Raw genomic sequence first — 19,889 nt, 5'->3', positions numbered from 1 at the left:
GGGGCTTTCCAATCACCTGCCTCTGCCACCCTCTCCGCTCCGCTCTTTGTACTTTATTTTCACGTGCTCTTTACTAACACGGCTATTTTTAAATCCCGCTCGGATTTATTTCTCTCTCTTTCTTTCTTTCTTTCTCTCTTATTTTCCTTTTTTAAAATTTTTTCTTTTTTTAAATTTTTTTTTCGGGGGGGTGGGTGGGGAGGAAGGTTAACGTTTGCAGGTCCCTAACGTTTGCAGGAAAGATCCCACCAGCCAACCCAGCTCCGCCACTGCTGTATCCATCCATTCATTTTTATGGTCACTAACAGCCTATCCCGGTAGTGGAAGGTGCAGAGAAGTGGGAGGCAGGGAGAGAGATAGAGAGAGAGAGATCCGGACAGCGAGAATGGCCGAGAGAAAGAGGAACTGGAATAAAGAAGATGACCTGCCTGTGTATCTAGCTAGGCCGGGCACGACAGCCCAGACACCGCGACAGAAATACGGGGGAATGTTCGCCTCCGTGGAGGGGGCCTATGAGAACAAAACCATCGACTTCGATGCCTACAGCGTGGGGAAGAAGGGCTCCCGGACCCCGCGGAGCGGCAGCCGGCACGACATGCTGGACGGAGGGGACAACTACAGCGAGACCGCCAGCGACATCAGCGAGATCTCCGGCTCCGTCATCAGCTCCCCGGGAGACCGAGAAGACAAGACCCCGGGCGTAGAGATCAAATACCCCATGGGGAAGGAGCTGCTGCAGGGCCAGGACAATGGACAGGTGAGCGGGGCCCGGGCTGGGGAGGTGGGAGCCGCCGCCCCCGCTCGGTGGGCGAGCCGAGCCGAGATTGCTGTACCGAGCGGAGCCGTGCCGAGCCGTACCGGGCCGTGCCGCAGAGCCCCGTTCGCCGGTGCAGGGGGCTGGGGGCCGCCTTCGCGGGGGAGTTTCGGCACGGCAGGTCGGGGAGGCACGGCCCCCTCCTCCCGGGCACGCTGATGCTCTGGGAAGAGCCCGGGTGGCCCCTGAACTACCTCACTTGGCAGAGCTTAGCGGAGGCGGGAGGGGGCGACCCCAGAAATCGTTTTCCTTTGTAAGTGATGGCGATGAGTTTTCTCCGTTTCCTTTCCTGCCCGTGCCGGGGGGCTGGAGGGCAGCTCGGGACCCTCAGCGTCTCCCGGCCGCCCCCCGGAACAAAGCCGGGCCCGCTGCACTCCCGAACTCGCCGGAGAAACTCCGCGGAGCCTGTCCCAGGCACAGCTCCAGGATGTGCCCCGACCCCCCGCCCTGTCTCTGCCCCTGCTCCCCCCGGCTCCCTCTGCGCCTGCATTGTCTCCCCGGCAGGGAGCGCGGAAGGTGGGAGGATTGGCCGAAACCTCTGCCCCGGGTTCTCCTTCCCTGGCTCTGCAGCCTGGACTCATATCGGTGGCTCAAGGAAGAAATGAGCCGGTGGACTGGCCGGCCCTGACGGCTGTGCATCTCCATCTTAGCCCTGTCGGAGGCAGACCCGGGGGGATGGCTCTCATGGGATCCCAGGCTGTCATTGATTTCCCCTTAGAAAGAAATGCGGCCTTGCAGTGATGCTTCTGCATGGATACACCCTGTTCCTGAGTACCCAGCCTGGAGCCTCTGTGGCTTGTCTGCACTCTGCCCTTTCCACAGGCTGAACTGAGAGTTTCCACTCTCTTCACCCCTCTTCAATTTGAGCATGAATGAGGTGCTGGTTTGCTCTGGCCTGGGGATTGTGTGCAGGTGCCACACATAGCCTCCTGTGCAGCCCAGTGAGTGTCTGCTGTGGTGGGACACTGCAGCGAGCAGGCAGGGCTTGGTGGGACACTGTGCTTGGGATGTTGCTGCTTTCTCTGCAACGGTTGCCTTCAGAGGCTGCCAGCTGCAGTGCAGTCTTCTCTTTTCTAGCTCACCTGAACTCCTGAGTTTTTTTGATCAGGATCCTGGGGCAGTGGGAGGGCGCAGCACACCCCGTCTTGTAGCACATCCATGGTGCTGCATCCCCATTTTCCCTGCTTCCTAGTTCAGCCTGGGACTCAGGGTAGTGAGCACGCACAACACACCTACTTCTCTGGATCCCACTGTGCTTGCAAAGTTGACTAAAGTGAGGTGAGGATGTGGTTAGGGGTAAAGCAGGCAAGATTTGGCCACTGGCTTGGGAAGGTGCACTGTAAGCAGCAGATGCATGTGACCCCTGTGCAGTGACATCCAGAGCTTTTTACAAGCTTTAAACAATGACTTCTGGGCAGATGTGTCCGGGATGTGGCCTGGGTGCTCAATGGCTTTTATCTATGTGTGTATCACAGGGGTGGGTGTGCTAAGAGCCCCAGAGTTCGTGTCCTTGGCAGGATTAACTTGGGCACAGCTTTGCAGTGCCTTTTACCCTCAGACACCGTGGGTGGAGGGAGGCATTCTGTGAGACACAGAAAAGACAGAAGCCACTTTACCTCTCCAGCAGCAGCTGATTTTGCATCTGCCTGGCCTGGCCTGGTTGTGTTATCCCCCATGAGCTCCATGGGCACAGGACAGAGCAGGTGTGTGACAACGGGGCAGTGATGAGGAGAGCAGAGCATGACAGTGCTCTTGGGGTCAGAGATGCTGGTGAGGACAGAGAAGGCAGTGCCACCTGGGTCAATGCCATCAGGGACAGAGCAGGCAGGGCCATCGGGGCAGTGCAAGGCAATGCCATCAGGATCGGTGGTATGGGGACAGCGCAGGGCAGTGCCATCAGGGTCAGTGCTATGGGGACAGTGCCGTGGGGACAGCGCAGAGGACTGCCATCAGGCTTCACGCCGTGGGGACGGGGCAGGCAGTGCCATTGCCATGTGCAGCACAGCAGGACCCACCGCCGGGGCTTATATCCCCCGTCCCCACCCTGCGGCAACCCACGCGTGGGATCCTGCCGGTGACCTCAGCGTGCGAGCGGGGCGGCGGCGGAGCTGGCGGGGCGGCGTTTCCCAGCGCCGGTGCGGGAGGGAGGGAGGCTCCGGCTGGATTGATGGGCTGTGAAGGGGGGCCAGGCGGAGGGGTGGGGGACAGGAGGGAAGGAAACGCTTCCTGGGTTGCGCTGAGCGAATCCTGCTCCGACCTGCAGCCGGGAGGGCGCTGCTGCCGCCGGCAGAGGCAGCTCTCGCCGACCCCCCCGGGAGCCGCGTCCCCGTTTGATTGCAGCCGGAAAAAAAAAGGTGCCGGGTTTGCCGGGCTCCCCTTCCTCTGGGCGACGGAACTTCGCCCCCATTCCACCGCTGTGCCGGGTCGCCCCCGCCCCGCCCCATCACCCGACTGGGCTTCGCATTATTATTCGTCTCAGCACCACCGGTGTTGTTCCGCTGGGCTCGGCTCGCTCCTCGGGTTCGTTGCGTGCTCCCGGCGCTAGGGAGAGCCGACATGTCTTACCAGGGCAAGAAGAGCATCCCCCACATAACGGTAAGCGGCCCCGGGCGCAGCGAGCGCTGCCCGCGCTCCTTTGTTCGCGGGGCGGGGAAGGGCGAGCGGCGGGAGCGCAGTGCCCGGGGCCGCGGGCAGCCCCCAGACTGCGGGGTCGGGGCTCCCCGGAGCGGCGGGGTGCGGGCGCCGCCGCCAGTCCTCCTCCCGCTGGAGCTCTGGGCGACGACTGATTTCATTTATTTTATTTTAAATTTTCATTATTACATTTTTATTTTATTTCTTTATTGTATTCTGCCTCCCCTTGCTCGCCCGCCGCCCAGCCGGGGCTGTGTGCTCGCTCCAGCCCGGGGCGGGGAGGGGAGGGAGGGCCGGCGGGGGGCTCGTCCCGGCGCTGTCGGGGCCGGGGCCGGGGGTTCCGCCCTCCCGAAGAGCCGGGCCCGGGGAGGCTCGGCCGCCGGGCGAGGCAGAACAAAAGAGGGAGGGGACCACCGCAGCACAACGTGCCCCTGCCACCGCCCCCCGCAGCGGGCAGGGGCAGCGCAGCCTCGGCGGGGCAGGGGCGGTGGGCCGGGGGGAGGCACAGGGTGCGGAGAAATGGGGGGTGGGCGAGTGTGGGCGTGGGGGGGAAGCGTGGAAAATCAAAGAGCGCCATGATGCCAGCGCCAACACCTCTGCGCACTATTAATACATCAGGCGTGGTGGGAATCAGAAGTCAAAGAGTTAATAATAACCATCCTCTTCCTATCGGTGCCTGTCTCCCGCTAGATGCTTTTGTACCCGAACAGAGAGAGCTACAATAGGGTGTGCTTTCCATGCTAGAAAGAAAGGACTTGGGTTCTTTCATAGAGTATATGAAAGAACCCAAGTGTATTAAGCTTTCCCTTAATACACACGATCGGGGTATATAGGGGCTGAGATAAAGAACAGGCAGAGCTCTTGGATAGGGGTGTGGTGGGGGAAATCGCACCCGGAGCTTGCTCACACGGCAGAGGTTTTCCCCAGCACCGGTGGTGGTCTCCAGGTTGTTGCTTTCCTCTTAGGGGACTGGTTCAGTGGATGATGGGGTCACTGTTGCTGTGGCACCTGGGGCAGAGATGAGCGGGGAAGCTCCCAGATTGCTTGGGTTCCTGGAGCTTTCCCTGGAAAGCTGGCACGGTGTGATGCGGAGCAAGTTTCGGTGTCTGAAGGAGTGGGCTGCCGGGTGGGTGTGGCACCTTCCTGAGCGAACCCAGCGCTTGTCGGCATTAGTGGCGCCAGTGTTACAAAGCTTGTAAGCTCCTCGCGGTTTTCTCCCTGTGCAATAAAAGCATCCTTCAGTCAAAATATTTGATCGGGAGAGAAGCAACATCCTTCTAAACGCTGAGTTTCATGATACGGAAGTGCCGCATTTATGCAGGTTTCCACTATCAACAGGCAGCAGTGCCTGGTGGCCAGGGCTGAACCTGGCTGCTGCTGTGGCTTTTTGGGTGTTGGCTCCTCTTGCCTCGTTCTTCAGTGCGTTGTGTGACTTACACTTACTCAGGGCATGTCTGGGTTGGGGGAGACCCCGGTTACCCTCTGGGTGAATGTCAGGTGCTTTGTGCATGTCTCAATCTTCATTTGAAGCTGGAGTGTAACAGGGTCACACCCATAGCTAGTTCTTTGCTCTCCACTTCGGAGTAGAATGAGAAACTGGGAGGAGTCTTTGCCTTAGAATCAACAGTTCCTTTTAATTTCATCACTTCTCACAAATTTTTTTCTCTGTGCTGTGGAGAGGATTGCTGTGAAAAAGAAAGCCCAAACCTCAGGCTTTTCTCTTTGAAATGGGATGTGCTGAAGCTTCTATAAATGAATATTCATTAACATTACTGTTGAGTTTTGTGACCAAATCAAAGGCATAAATTAACATTAGTGAAGTTGGCAGGCATCAGGGCAGGACTGTTTTTGGTTTTTTCTACACTTCTGGCCCTTCTCCTCCATCAGAATCAAGTCAGGCACTTTGTGTCAGACCTTGTACACACTGGCTGTCCCGCAAGAACCCACAGGGTCTATCTGTGTATATCTTCTGAAGCCCCATTCCATTGTGGTAAATCAGATGTTTCGTCCGTCCACTAAGGAAATACATTGTAGCTTCAAGTCCTCTGGGCTCTAAGGAAATGTGATAGCTCTGTGGAAGTATGCAACAACAGTGATTATGAAATAATATAGAAATGTCATTTGTTACTGTTTTTAACACTCCCCCACTCACACTCCTGCTTTTTGGAGCTACCCCGGCTCCTGGGTTCATTGGAGAAGTGAGAAACTAGTTTCTGATGGTGTCCTGGGTGCTGATACTTTACTGTGGATTTTCCAGTACCAAGTCTGTGTTACTGTGCCTGGGCCAGGAGCTGCCCTGGGCACACAACAGCAACACCCAGGGACAGCATCCAGCCATAGGCACTACAGGCAGCAGTCAGTACCTGGCCAAAACTTCCCTCTGGGATCAGGTCTGCAGCATCAGGAACTGGGAAGGAAGAGGCAGCAGCTGGTTTCACCTCTCATGGTGTGGAAGCAGATACCACAGGGTTGTCTTCCCAAGAGTGGTATCCTGCCTGGGTTACTGCTCTTGGTGCACGTGGCCATAACTTCCTCCTTATGCTTAGTCTGACTGTGCCTTGTCTCCAGACTCTTTCAGACAGCAGGGCCTAACTGATAGTCCCTGCACCTCTTTTACCCAAAGCAGCTTTACTCCTGCTTTCCCTTCTCCCCCTGCTTGTGGTACACTGTTGAACACAGCCCTTTTTGACACTGGGCATCTCCCTGCTCTCATTTACCAATCTGCACTTTTTTTTTTTCATTTCATCTGCCTCTTTTTTCCTCTCCATTTCAGCTTGTGAACATTCATGTTTCTTGCATTTTATCTCATTTGTGGCTGTCCTGATGCCTGTTATGTATCCCATGCAGCATCCAGGGTTGCTGTTAGTGGAGCACCAGCACTGTGCCAGTGTAAGGTGCCATTCAGTTGTGAGTCAGATGGGAGAAACTGGGCCCTTTTGTGTAACTACTGTGGGAGGGGAAGGACCTCTGTATTTGAAGCACCAGACCAATCTGGGGGTGTATAATTGAACCAGTAAGTGTAAGCACTTCAGTCATGTCTTCTGCACTATGCTGAAGTCCTTGGTGGGTAGGTTTCAGAGCCCTGGTTCAGGAGTGTTAGCTGGGGATGGAGCAGGGTGTGCATGATGTAAGGGGGCCCAAGAGTGCAGGAGCACTTTTCCCAGCCTCTGTAGTATGGACAGCCAATATCATCCATTGCTGCGGTGTTTTTCTGCATGAGGTGGCAATCTTTTGTGCTTTGGTTCTGCAGGATGTTCTCATGCAGACCAGATTTTTCAGGATATACCCCCCAGCCCATTGCTTTTAACATCACTGTTATACTCCTCTCGTGCAACATACTACAGGGAGTCAATGGAGATGATGACATGGAAATACCTGTTATAAATTATTTTGGCTTCTGTGTTTTGGTAGAAGTTGGCAATTTTCTAGCAAGGCCTGAGCTTAGATGAACTCAGAATTGTACCATGGTTTAAAAAAGGCATGTGGCATGTTAAATGCCTGTGACAGGACGTGTTTGTTCCAGCAGCAACTGCGCCCATTAAAACATAATCTGTGTGAGCTCAGTGAAGAGGAGGTGTGAACACAATTCTACTGAGCAAAGGCAGAATAGCTAGTCACCAAAGCAAATGCAAGAAGGCATTTGGGAGAGGAAAATGGTGCCTGAATCCCTTGGGAAAAGAAAAGGGAATCATCTTTCTGGGTATGATCCAAGGGTTGGCATATGAGTGGGGAAATGCACTGCTGGTCCTGAGCTGACAGACTGTAAGGTACAGGGAGACAGAGAGCACAAAAATGTGGTGTTACAGAGGAAGGATCTCACTACTGAGCATAACAAGAAAAGAAAATAGAAGATCTGCCACTACATGAAAAAAAAAAAAAAGGCAGAAAAATGGGGAGACTGAAGAAATTCAGAGGAGTGGGCACAGAGAATAATTTTACTTGTTATGTTTAGAATTGGTATGAAGAGAGATGAGAAGCAGGTAGGCTTCAGTTAAAGATGGCACAATATTTGGAGAGAGAAAACATTCAGTCATCTGGATTTCTGCTGTGTGACACACTGGTTCAGGATGGAAACTTTCTGTTTGGTCTGAACAAAATGCTTTGATAATGTGTGGTGTTCTGGTGTGAGAACTGCTAGCCAATTCATTTTGGACACCAGAGGGGACATATCCTACAGATGCAGAACATGGTGAGTACCTGTAATGGTGGACCAAAGTCCATGTCTAGGTTTGGATCTATTCTGTATCTCCCCTATGTTTTTTTACCACCCACGTTTGTTTAACATAGCTACATAAAAGCTACACTCAGATTGTTCTGTTACTTGCTAGAAGTGTTTGAAAAGCCTACTGAGTGCTGGCCATGGGAACACTGCCTCATGTTACTATTCTGCTCTTGGGGAACGATTTTGGATGATTTAGACAGCACTTTTTGTCCTGTTTTAAAGCACCATGGCCTGGGACTTCTGGATGCCTTCCTACTCTTGAACATTTGCTTAATCCTCAAAATTACATGTTCCCTTGTGTGTCTGTTTAACAACTTGTCCCCTCCCAGCTTACTCATGTGTCAGTGAACATATGTGAATTCACATTGTGTAGTGGACTGGACTTCAGCCTGGCAGCTCTGGGGATGCTTTAGCTGCTTCACTATAAGTTTTTGGACTTCCAACAACCATTTCTATGATTCTCTGACACGCCTTATATTTTCTTTTTCCTATAGGAGAAAAAGTGGCTACTTTTTTGTATGTCAGTTATGGTGACTTAAATTACATTCAGAGTAGGTCCTTCTGGGGACATTTCTGTGGAGACTGAAACCTTTGGCAGAGGGACAGAAGGAAGGGTTTGGGGCAGTGATTCCTTTAACTGCCACAGCGAGTTCATCAGTCAGTGCCCTCAGCAGGGCATCAGTGTTTCAGCATCATAGCTGGTGCCACCACAGAAAGCTGAGCTGTGCTTTCCTGGAAGCTGGGCAGGTTTGGAAAGGGGACAGTGGCTGTCTGGGAAGACATCTGATCCAGTGGGATGCTTGTCTGAATCTTCTTGCAACTGCTGAGAGCAACTGCTGCCAATGAACCACTTTTCTGATGAGAGATCAGGATCTGTTGTCTGCTTTGCTGCCATTTCTTTCAGAATCAAGAATTAGTTGAGTGGTGAAAGCATGAAACTTCCATTTTCATTTGAAGGAGCCAGCAGAGGCCACTGGCTTGTGAAGCACTTGGGAGTTAGGTGAGATAAACTTGGGGTTTGTACATATGAGGTTTGTACATATGAGAGAGATAAATGCTTCTGTATGTATGAGAAAGAAGGAATAGAGATGAGCAGCAAAATAATTTGCAGGTTTCTAATCTTGCTACATGTGCAGATGGTGGCCTTGTCCCTTGAAGCAGAGATACTTTGGGATTATGTTTGCTTGTCACAAGACAAAAGTTTTCATCTGTAGTGCATGTCCTAATGAATTTTAACATGTAAGGTATTGTTTATGAATAATAAATGTTCCTGCTGACTTCAGTGAAGTTTACACTCTGTAAAATCTCCTGTGTGTAATAGTGAGGACCCAGGTGGCTGGCTAGAGGAGTAGGCAGTGCTCAGAGTGAAGAGGCTGTGGAACTGAAATCAGGACTCATACCTTGTGAGGTGAGGCAGCAAGCATCACAACTTGCTCTCACTGGCAGAAATAGTAGGTACACAACATAACAGCACAAAGTGTCTGAGTGCAAACAATACACATGGTATCCACTGCATTTAGCCTATCATGAATTGTCATTGCTAACATCATCTTAAAGGCATTTTCTACTATTCTGTTTCTTTTGCATCCACCTGCTCTGACAGAGAAGGGATTCCATATTATTAGTTGGATTTTGACTGTGATTGGTGCCAAGTCAGATATGTCCCAGTAACCTGATGCAGGTTTCTGATTAGAACTTAGATAAAACACATTTTCAGTTCAGTGGCCTAGAAAAGTCAGCCACACTGTAAATGACTGTTATTTTCTTCCCAAGTTTAAGCTTTCCTATGAATGGCTTGCTGGGATTTTGAGATCCCCTTTAATTGACATAACCCGTGTGTAACCCAAGAGATGGATATAGCAACATATGAGCAATGGTTTCAGCCCTCCAGCCCCTACTTAGATGAAACCCCTGCTGATGCCAATGGATATTGTCATCAATAAGATGTTTGCTGTGCTTCCCTTCTAAAAGCAAAGCAAAGATGACATTTTCAGTGAAGAAATCCCCATGGAGTTGGTAGCTGTAGGAGTAGCCCCTTTAGAGTGGGTGATTAAGCAATGAAACTGCTAGCTGAATAGGAAGCCAGGTCTCAAAAGGGGAAACAAAAGAACATCAGATCTCTTAAATGAATAAAGATGAATGAATACATTGGCTACGGACCAAGATACAGCACTACTACAATCAGCATAATCCTTAAATTAATTGCCATATAGTAGAGTGCATCTGTTAAGAAAAGAACCTTAAAAGCAGGATTCTCCATTAGTGGCCTATCGGAAATGATGCCTCAAGGATGAAGTGTTTTACAAGGCATTCCCAGAGTTGATTCAGGGTTCACCCTAGCTAAAAGCCACTTCCTATGGAGGGTAATCTAGATGTGAAATTCAAAAGGAGGGATACTGCTGATTAAAAGCAGATCTTTTATAAGCAGACAGTACTTCATGAAATCCCATTTACAGCTCTTTGATCCTTATGAAAGGATTTTAAGCAAACATTCCTCTAGGGAAAGATATCTTTCTTCTTTTGCTATTATGTTTAAAAATGTTCCTTATTTGTAAGTACTTTGTTAAAAGTGAAGTAGTTTAACTGTGTTGTATCACAGCTGGGTCTGAATCTGAGTAGCTCTGACAAAAGACAACCAAATATATCCACACGCACTCAAAAAAAGTAAATCTCTTGTATATTGTGGGAAATAAGTCTGCAAGAATGAACTAATAGAAGCACAGAGGAGCTCTGAGTGTTTCCTTCCACTCTTTGCTAGTGAGTCTTCAGCCTTTGAGAAATGTCTTCCTTGCAAATAGTCTTCTTGTGGAGATTTAGATAATCAAGGAGAACACAAATATCAGCCTGTGTTTCTTGTACCTTTCCTCTGAACTGAATTCTGTGTCTCTTGTAACTCTCAGTGGACTCTTTATACCTTAGTAACAAAGAATTCTGCCTCTCAAATGCTAAAAAAGTAATGTCTTGGCTGCAGGTGTGATAACATATCTTAATGCCTTTTTATGTCTATTGCATCTGATCTGATGTCTTTTAAACCACATGCCTTTATAGAGAACTGAAGTGCAGGTGGATTTAGAATTTAAACTGTTTTCAAATGACTGTTTAGCATAAAATCCTTAGTCATCTTCAGGGCTCTTGACTAATCTGGGTTTTAGAGAAAACAGCCATTGTTGCTCTGGAGATGTATGGACAATGTTATGTTCAAAGTCCTTACAATTACACAGAGGGTGAAATCACTGCTGAGTGTTTCCTCATCCGCTAGGTGTGGAAAATCTGGGTTTGAGTGTTGCAAAGACTTTTTTGGTTGGCAAAAGCTGCAATGCAGCAATTGTAAAGGTCCAAACCAAGAATTAAGCAGCACACCACTTAGACCTGTATGCTGGATGAGTTATCTGAAGTTAATTGTATATAAACAGTAAAGCAAACTGTAAATAGTTAAAAAAAAAGGCTTACTTGATTTAGAGATGAAGATCTAATAGGAACATGTTCCATTTGTAGAAGAAAAGCAAAAATGTAATAGCATGTGTTGGAATTGCAGTCTGGACAGATGCTGCTATTTGATGGAAACACTACTCTTGGAATTTCTTGTATTCTTTTTGCATGGCTAAAATACATAATTTTTTTTTTTTTTAACTCCATCTTGTATCACAGAAGTGTGGTTTTCTCTGAAAGGTTCCTGCAGATGCAGTGCATAGGTGTCTATGCTGTAGAGAAGTGTGTGGTTTCTATAAATTGTGCAACATTGTATTTTGACACACTGCACCAGATTGAAATAATGTTTGGTAAATCTTATGGCAGTTTTATTTTTTCTGTTACTGTGTTTTAGTAGTCCCAAGAAGCAGATTTGAGAACTGCATGTCTAAAAGCTATTTGAATTTTGTTGTGTATTTTTAGATACCACTAGCTCTGAGGAGAGTGGGTGAATGGGAAAAGGCTGATTTTAAATTTCTTTGCAACTGTTCTTGCTCTAACCTTTGGTTTGTAATTTCAAGTAATCCACAGCAAAGTGATTTTCTGCCCAAGAGAATTTGGTTTCATTTGTATTTGCACGGAGCCCTGTGCAGAACTGGGAACCATGGGAGGGCTCAGGCTTGTGGTTCTGAAGGTTGGTCAGATGCTGCTTCTCTCTGCTGGCATTTTGCCATTGATGTGCATGAAAATGTGGACACGCTTCACAAGAGCTGAGCCAAGCTGATTCAAACCCCAGCAAAACAGGCAGTTAGTACAAAGTGTGCCAGTCACCAGCTTACAGATGTTTCGTGTTGCTCTTGCTGTAGTGGGAACAATGGTTGTGAGGGAGCGACAGCCGCCGCCTCCAGTCTGAGCAGCCAGCCCCTCCTGCTGCAGCAAACGCGCCGTGTTTGTGGCATCTCCTTCTGCTGCCATGAAAATTGCTGTCATGTCACAGATTAAGCTCTGCAGCTTTGCTGCCAGGTTAAGCAGGAGAAGCTAGACTGTGATTAGGAAGACATCCCCAGGGAAGCAGTGTGCAGGGTTTGAAGGTGAAGGGCTGGGAGTAGCAGGAATGGCTGTGTCATACTCAGCAGTGGGCTGAGCTGGCAGGTGCCAGAGTGCCTGTAAAATGGAGCTGCAGGGGACATAGCAGATATGCATCGTGGCTGAGCTGATGCTGTGTCATGGCCAGGTACAGAATTCAGAGGCAAACGGGATTGCAGCAATGCAGTTGCATCATTGCAATAGTGATGGGTGGAGAAGAAACACCTTGGCTCCCACACCCAGCAGTGACTGCGGAACATGGGTTTACAGTGTGCTTTCTGCTCCTCCCTTGTCAATGGGAGCAGGCCTTTTTACCCCTTGCATCTTGGCATCTCATGAACTGTTCTAGGTAATACTCCCTCTCTGGATTTGCCATGTTCCTGCTGTCTGTCCTTGGCAGCCAGGAGGGAGGAAAGGGCCCCGGCAGCTTCTTTTGGCTTGCAGTGGGAAGAGGTGGGCTGGCAGCTTCTTGTGCCAGGCAATGCACTGAAGGCTTGGTATGGAGCCCTTGGAGCTCAGCAGGCAGGGCACCACTGCCTGAGGCACCTGTCAGCTGAATAGAAAAGTGGCAGCCACCCTAGAAAGGCCGACAGTGCTGTCACCTCCTGAGCTGGGTGATGAGCCTGTTGCTGTTTGCATTGTGAGAGCATCTGAGGGTCAGTGACTGGCTGAGGGTACCTCTGTGAGCTGGGTGTTCTTCCTCATGAAGATTACAGCTGGGAAGGAGAAATACAGGCCAGCACTGCCTGGATTAGTTCGGGAACTTCAGGTCGCTCTTCCCTTCCTTCTCTGCTTTCTCTAGGGCACTGCAGAGTGAAACAGGCAGAAGCGAACTCTGGTCCCTAGTTTACCTGAACATTTGTCACTTGGTAAGAAAATTGAAGGCAGTCTGCGTGACATCATGCCCCTGGTAAATAATAAATGGCCCCTGGTCACACACAGCCTTCTGCATGCCCGGGAGGGCTAGCCCACTTCACAGAGCCTGTGTGTGCCCAGATTTTTGTTCAGGATTTCACTGCAGCAAGGACCAGTGACCTAAACCAGTGCAGGATCACCCAGGCTTCAGTGGCTGTCCCTGAAGTCTGTGCTTGGGCTCTAGCAGGGAATGAATACTGCACGTGAACCAGCCATTTGTATGAAGTCTTGTTTCATGAAGAATACAACAAATTACTTGTCAATATTAATCTGTGTCGCCTTTCTATTAATTTATTTTTTGTGTAATTTTTCCTGCCTATTAATGGAAGTGCATCCCTGTGGTCTGTGCATCCAGGCATTGGGTACTGCTGCTTTGGCTAAGGACAAGCCAGCCCTGGTCTGGAGCAGGGTGTTTGAGGCAGTGCAGGTTTGCTTGGTCACAGTGTGCTGCTGAGGTGTCCACAGGGCACCCAAACCTCTCCTGGGCTGCTGGTGCCCATCAACACCATCTGTCTCAAGGTGCTCTGCTTTGCAGCAATCTGTAATGTGTCCTACACTTGGCAGATCAAGCTGGTTGGAGACGTTCCAACAGAACTCTTTTTCTTCTGAATTTGCTGATATGCTGGAGATGCTTCCACAGCTCTCAGATTCTGATGAAAGCTGGGCAAGGCTCCACAGCACTGTCCCCAGTGGCTTGGCAGTCTACCTGGAATTGTGTGGTTTTCTGGCTGCCTAGTCTTCTGTGACTTCCTATATCCAGCTGGGGAACCTTAGCCTCAGGTGCAGGACTGCTTTTGCAACAATTCTGAATTGTTTGTATTTTCTTCTGAGGTGTAAAGAGTTAAAATTTTCAAAGTCTCCATGAAGTGCAGGTTATTTGTTCTCTACGAGAATTTCTTACACCCTCCAAAATTCTGAACAAGGAGAGGCTTTGTAGCTGAATGTTCAGTAATGCTTTATAGGATATGAGGCCTAATTTAATGCCTGACTCCATAATTGAGTTCTTTCTTAAGACTGCATTTGTATCTTTTTTAGATTAGCTTATTCTAATACCTAATTTTGTTACTTACATATTTATATCTATATGTAAAAACATTTAAAATCCTTATGTCTACAGTTATTTTTCTGGAGCTGAACTTAAACTTTTAGTCTGTTTTATTTTCCTTGCCTGCTACATTTGTTTCTGTTTATTATTCATCTTCTCCTGTTTTAAAAGAAATGAAATGTAGAACTCTTGATGAGGGTGCAGATTTTTTCACTCCTTAGCAGTGACAGATACAGTGCTCTGGAAAAACTGCCTGCCTCTATTAGTAAGCTTGTGCCTCTTATAATTGGACAGTATTAATGTTTAGGAAGGCAATTGAATGAGCTTAAAAAGAGCTCACAAGATGGTGGTCCCTGCAGGTCAGCAGGCAGTGTAGTAAATCATCATAGTGAGGAGTTGCAACTGCCAGCACGTGGCAAAAGAACTTATTACTATTCTGGCTGCTGATTCACAAGTCCTGCTGCAATTACAAGTGACAGTAGAGAGGCTGGGGACAAAACAGGGAGCCTGCTCTGGCAAATTCCAGATAGAGGACTTGCATTCATTTCCATTCTCTAATGGGAGGGTGACAGTGTCTGAGGCAGGTCCTGGGGACGTGTCATCATAATTCTGTGCCTTGCCTACCCCCCAAACCCCAAGGTTGCTGCTGCAGCACATGGAGAAGAGCTTCAGACCTGCTGTGTATATGCTCTTTTGTTGTGCACTGTATTTAAAATGTCTTCTCTCCCCTTCTTCCTCCCTTAAAAGTATCTGTTTCTCCCTTTTTCCTTTTTCTAGAATGATACAGAGTGCTATAAAAGCTTTGAACCTGCAAAATTGTTCAAGTACAAGCTAAAAAGTAAATGTGCATTGTATAAAAGAGGTTATATTGTAACAACCCCAACTCTGCCTTACTGCTTTTTAATGAACAGTTTTAGAAATTTATTGGTTTTGTTGTCCTGGTTTTATAGATTAAGAATATATCAACTTGTTTGCTTTCTAAAGTGGGAACTCAGGACATTCATAGTTTATATGCCTGAGTCATGCTGTAATTAAATCAGGAATTGAATCTGGACTGAATAGTATAAAACATGGACAAACTGGAGATTCTGAGTTATTGTCTGTTGAGCCAAGGAAATAATTTATAATAAATGGCTGTTTTTGTGTATGAATGGGAAAAAATTGTTCTGACTTCTTTAAGAGTTTTCCAGCATTCACAGTCACTTGGCAAAATTCTTTCCAAAAGGGTTATGTACTTGTCATGGTTTAATCCCAGCTGGCAACTCTGCCCCACACAAAGACTTGCTCAGTTCTTCCCCCACCCCACTGTGGGATGGGGGAGAGAATTGGAAGGGTAAAAGTGAAAAAACTTGTGGGTTGAGATGAAAACACTTTGATAATGGAAATAGAATAATCATAATAGTAGTAATGATGATAATGCATTTGGTAGAAAAAAAAAAGAGATCAATAAAACCAAAGAGGGGCAAGTGAGGCACAATACAATTGGTTACCACCCACCTATTGATGCCCAGCCAGTCCCGAGGCAGTGCTCCCCCCATCAACCTCCCCCTGAGTTTTATTGCTGAGCATGATGGCATATGGTATGAAACATCCCTTGGGTCAGTTGGGGTCAGCTGTCCCAGCTACCCCCTCTCCCAATTCCTTGTGCTCACCCAGCCTCTTTCCTGGTGATGAACAGAGGAGACATTCACTCTCTAAGCTCTGCACAGCAGTAGCTAAAACATCCTTGTGCTATCAGCACTGTTTCCAGCACAAATCCAAAGCAGCCCCATACAAGTTGCTGTGAGGAAGATTAACTACACCAGCTAAAGTCAGAAGAGCACTGAAGTTATGGACTTGCCCTGTCTTTGGGTGGTAAGGGGCTGGCATTTCCAGTATGACTTCTTCAATGAGAGAGTTTAAGTACTTGTTCGCTGGAGTATGCACTGGTAAAATCTGTTTTCTATAAAATGTAGTTTTTGAGAACAGAATATAACCATTTGAATAGAGAAGAATATAAGCAGACAATTGTTGTGAACAGTAGCTCTTGCAGACTTGATATTTTGAACAGTCCTTCTTGGGAAAGAAAGTTTTCTTCCTGGCACTTTAGAAAATACAAGGAGGTGGTGGGTCTTTGTGCTGTTTGTGTGATATTTCAGGTGAACCAAACTTTGGAGGCCTCATTCTGTCCTCATGCATGGAGTGAGTGAGATATGACATGGGCAGTCTCAGCTCAGAGTGCCCCCATTTCATCAGCAGCCTTTGCCCTGCAGAAATCACAAGCTGATTGCAGTTAATTCTTCATGCCCATAGAAACTCTGCTCAGCTGTGGGTCTGTACCACAGTACAGGAAAGACGAGCTGTGAACCCTGTCCCTTGGCTGCTGCACAGGAGTTCCTCTTGCTGAGCTGGTGTTGAAGGAGCTTCCCTGGTGAGGAATTTCTAAGTGTCAGGGCTAAGCAGCCTCTTAGGACCTTGTTCCTCCCCATTCAAAGCTTTGTTACTTTTCCAGAGGTGCCAAGGGTGCCAAGTGAGCTCAGCTTGGCTATTGCAGTGTTGGACAGTTTCTTCTGGGGGCTTCTCTTTCCCTTTTGGCCCTTGTGCAATGAGGTGGTAAAAGGGGATGTCGTGGCAATGCAGGTGTTTCTATGTGCAGTGATTGCTACTTTGAGCAAAATGAACTGTGATGACGATGAGGTCTCATTTTCCAAAAGTCAGGAATAAACTGAAACTCTCCTGAAAAAGGATGGAACTATCATGTCCACTGAAACTATCAATGAAACTATCCTGTCCCCTGTCTGTGTACCCACAGGAATCCACCTTTATATAGAGTAGTGTTTGATATTAATGGCTTTCTTTATAATATGAGCATATTTGTTATCATATATACATTATGTTTATTTATTATGACAAACCCACATTTTCCCTTTTTTTTCCTCCAGAGTGACCGACTGCTCATTAAAGGTGGAAGAATTATCAATGATGACCACTCCTTCTATGCAGACCTGTACCTTGAAGATGGACTTATTAAGTTGGTTTTTATTAAATATTGCTTTTTTTGCATGCGTGTTAACATAGACTACTGTGATTTCTTGATAGTGCTGACTTAAAATATTTGTGGGCAGAATCTCAGTGACCTCTAAATGTGAGACTGTAGTTGAGGAGTGTTTAATTATTAAATTCTGGCATTTTATCTTCACTAAGATTAGATAAGTAGAAAATTTCTTTACTGTAAGTTGAAGATATTTGCTTTTTGAACAGTTCAATCACAGTTTCTTCTGAAATAGTTAAGGCAAGTAGGCACTCTGAATAAAAGAAGTAATGGTAAGGACAATGAAAACCTTTTGAGTCCATGAATGGCAGAAAGCTCTCTACAGCTTTTCTCCCTGTACCTAGTCAGTGCAATTGCAGCCATGCTCTTAAGGATTGTAGGGGACAGAAATCTGAAATATGCCCTGTGTTGTATGGTGCAAATGAGGACCTGCTGTGTCTCAGTTGCCTGTTGGTTAATGCTGAACCATGGCATGTTCTGTTCCTATAATGTTGTTATGCATTGTTACACAATTAGAAAGAAAGTCCTGATTTATCAGGCTATAAAATACAGGAATTGGGAAAGTAGTTGTTAGGTGAAAAACTTGAAATACGTGTTACTGATAGCCTGGGAAACTGTAACAGAGATGTCCATGTGCTCTGTTGGTCCTGCCTTGGCTTAGTGGAGATGAGGGTCTCTAAGGTTTGCAAAGTTAGGTAGAATATGAGCACTCTGATTTACACAAAGATCAAAGCCTTTTTCATGGTTGCTAAACGCTTTCACTAGTGACCTAAGAAGCTTGGTCTCCAGTGGCTACAGTTTGATGCACAGAAATATAATTGTGGTTATCTGGTAAATAATTAATTGCCTGCTTGTTTTCAGAGCTCCTTAAGAATGTAATATCAGATTAAAAGTCCAATTCTTTATATATCTGTGACTGCATGTCATTAGGATGCACATGTTATCATAACATGCACATGTTATTATGATTCAGGTTATTATAACAGAAAAATATCTGAATACTTTCATCCACAGACTGCGCAGTTTTCTTTTTAATACTTTACTCTGCCTTTCCATTTGTAGTGTTAATTGAAGGCAAAAGTGGAGAGGAAACAAAATTTTGAACATGCATCTATTTTTAAAGCAACAGTTAACCAAGTTGTGCTCTCTTTGATGGGAGGTTTGTTGAGTTTTTCTGTGGTTTTGTTAGTTCAGATACAAATCTTCTATTAACACTTGTAAGCATCAGAACAAATTAAACAACTAAATGCATGAGGTGCTGAGAGCCTGAAACTGCTGTGAATTTTTGGCTTTGATTCCAGAAATGCAATGGTAGTTAGCAGGCAGGTTAGCAATGCCAAGCTTTCACCTGTCATACAGACTCTCTCTGAAATCCGTGTGTGGATCCATACCACCTGGAAGTGTCTCAGCTGCCCGAGCTAATTAGGGTTAATAATGAGCAGACAAGCAAGATCTTAATTTTTTAAGAAGCATTTATCTTTGCCCAAGGAGGCAAGTTCTCTATTTAGCACCCTTAGTTATGCCTGACGCCCTAGATTTAGACGACCCAAGATTTTTCTTTGTAAACTGTGCAAGAAGTCTTGCTCTGAAGTAATTTGTGAGGGCAGCCTGCTGTGAGATGGGGTTGAGTTCTTACTGTGTTCAGATGATAAATTTTGCAACCTAAGAAAACTTTGGGTTTGTCTGATCTCTCAGTTTCTTCAGGTGGAACTGGCCATTGTGTCTGAATATTTAACATCATTGTTAAATCTGGCTCATGCTTGTTTGGAGCTGGACCTTGAAACTCAGTCATCTGCATTTCAGTTGATGCTATAACTTTCCAGCTGCAGATCCTGCTGATAATACAGAATTCTAACACAGAATGGAGCAGACACCAAAGCACTCAGCCCAGAATAGGCAGTAGTGTCCTGGTTTTACCGGGCTATAAAAGATCTGGGTTATTTTTCTCACTCTGAAATGAAAACTGATTGGAAAAGAAAGGGTTGGGTTTCTCTTGCAGCCTGATGAAAAGATTTGGGTCTTTTAATGCTTTTAATGCAGATCATTCTGCAGAGAGGAAAGCAGATGTAACCTTGAGTGTGTTTGAAGATCAGATATAGTTTGGAGGATGATCGATCAATGCTCAAACTGGCTCCCTAGGTACAAGGAGCAGCAGTGGATGTGGATTTTTCCTACTTGAAACTTAAGCCCTGCACACTCAGATGGCAGGAGAAGCAGTTCTCCATTATCTAAATAGTATTTTAAATACTATTTGGTAATTTAAATTGGCACATAAATAATGTATTTTGCCTACATCTCTCCTGCCTGGGTTATCACGTGAGGAAGTGAGCCCTGTGCCTGGTGACAGGTCATGGTCTGGTGCTTGCTGTACTGTGCTCCATCTCTGCCAAAGGGAAGGGTTGGGTCCCTCTGGGCTGGAGGGACAAACAAGTGGCAGGGTAGGGGTCTGGGGGCATGGTCTCCAGAGCTGGGCAAGTGATGAGTGAAGTTAGGGGAAACCTCAGATGTCTAAAAAAGGTCCGGGCTTGATAACTGCAGAAGCACCACCAGAGAGTTCTGGGTTTTCAGCTTCCTTGGATGAAGCTTAGGAAGAGCTGAAGCCTGCTGTTTCTGTTGTGCTTTAATCAGCTCATGTACAACAGAATTTACCAACTTGTTCAAGTGAAAATGGCAAGACAGCATTAGCTTCCTGTGGGTCTGAGTTTTCTGGTTGCTGAGATATGAGGAAACCAGCTCA

General features: G+C 47.1%; 1 protein-coding gene across 2 annotated transcripts in view; it reads left to right on the top strand.

Moving 5' to 3' along the window:
- Positions 1-204: 204 nt before the first annotated feature.
- Positions 205-19,889, top strand: part of CRMP1 (collapsin response mediator protein 1) — a 50,620-nt gene continuing 30,935 nt past the window's right edge. Inside the window, exons 1-2 of one of the 2 annotated variants that reach the window (XM_059845199.1) lie at positions 205-757; positions 17,043-17,131. In XM_059845199.1, coding sequence (XP_059701182.1) covers positions 386-757; positions 17,043-17,131 — 461 coding nt within the window. In that variant the 5' untranslated portion in view covers positions 205-385. Of the gene's footprint in view, positions 758-3,062; positions 3,410-17,042; positions 17,132-19,889 lie in introns of those variants that run through there. The other variant, XM_059845200.1, reaches the window with a different exon arrangement.

The sequence above is a fragment of the Haemorhous mexicanus genome, chromosome 4, assembly GCF_027477595.1.
Source record: "Haemorhous mexicanus isolate bHaeMex1 chromosome 4, bHaeMex1.pri, whole genome shotgun sequence".
In the NCBI taxonomy this organism is placed as follows: domain Eukaryota; kingdom Metazoa; phylum Chordata; class Aves; order Passeriformes; family Fringillidae; genus Haemorhous; species Haemorhous mexicanus.
The sequence above is the reverse complement of the archived record's forward strand: the minus strand, read 5'-3'. Positions and strand labels throughout refer to the sequence as shown.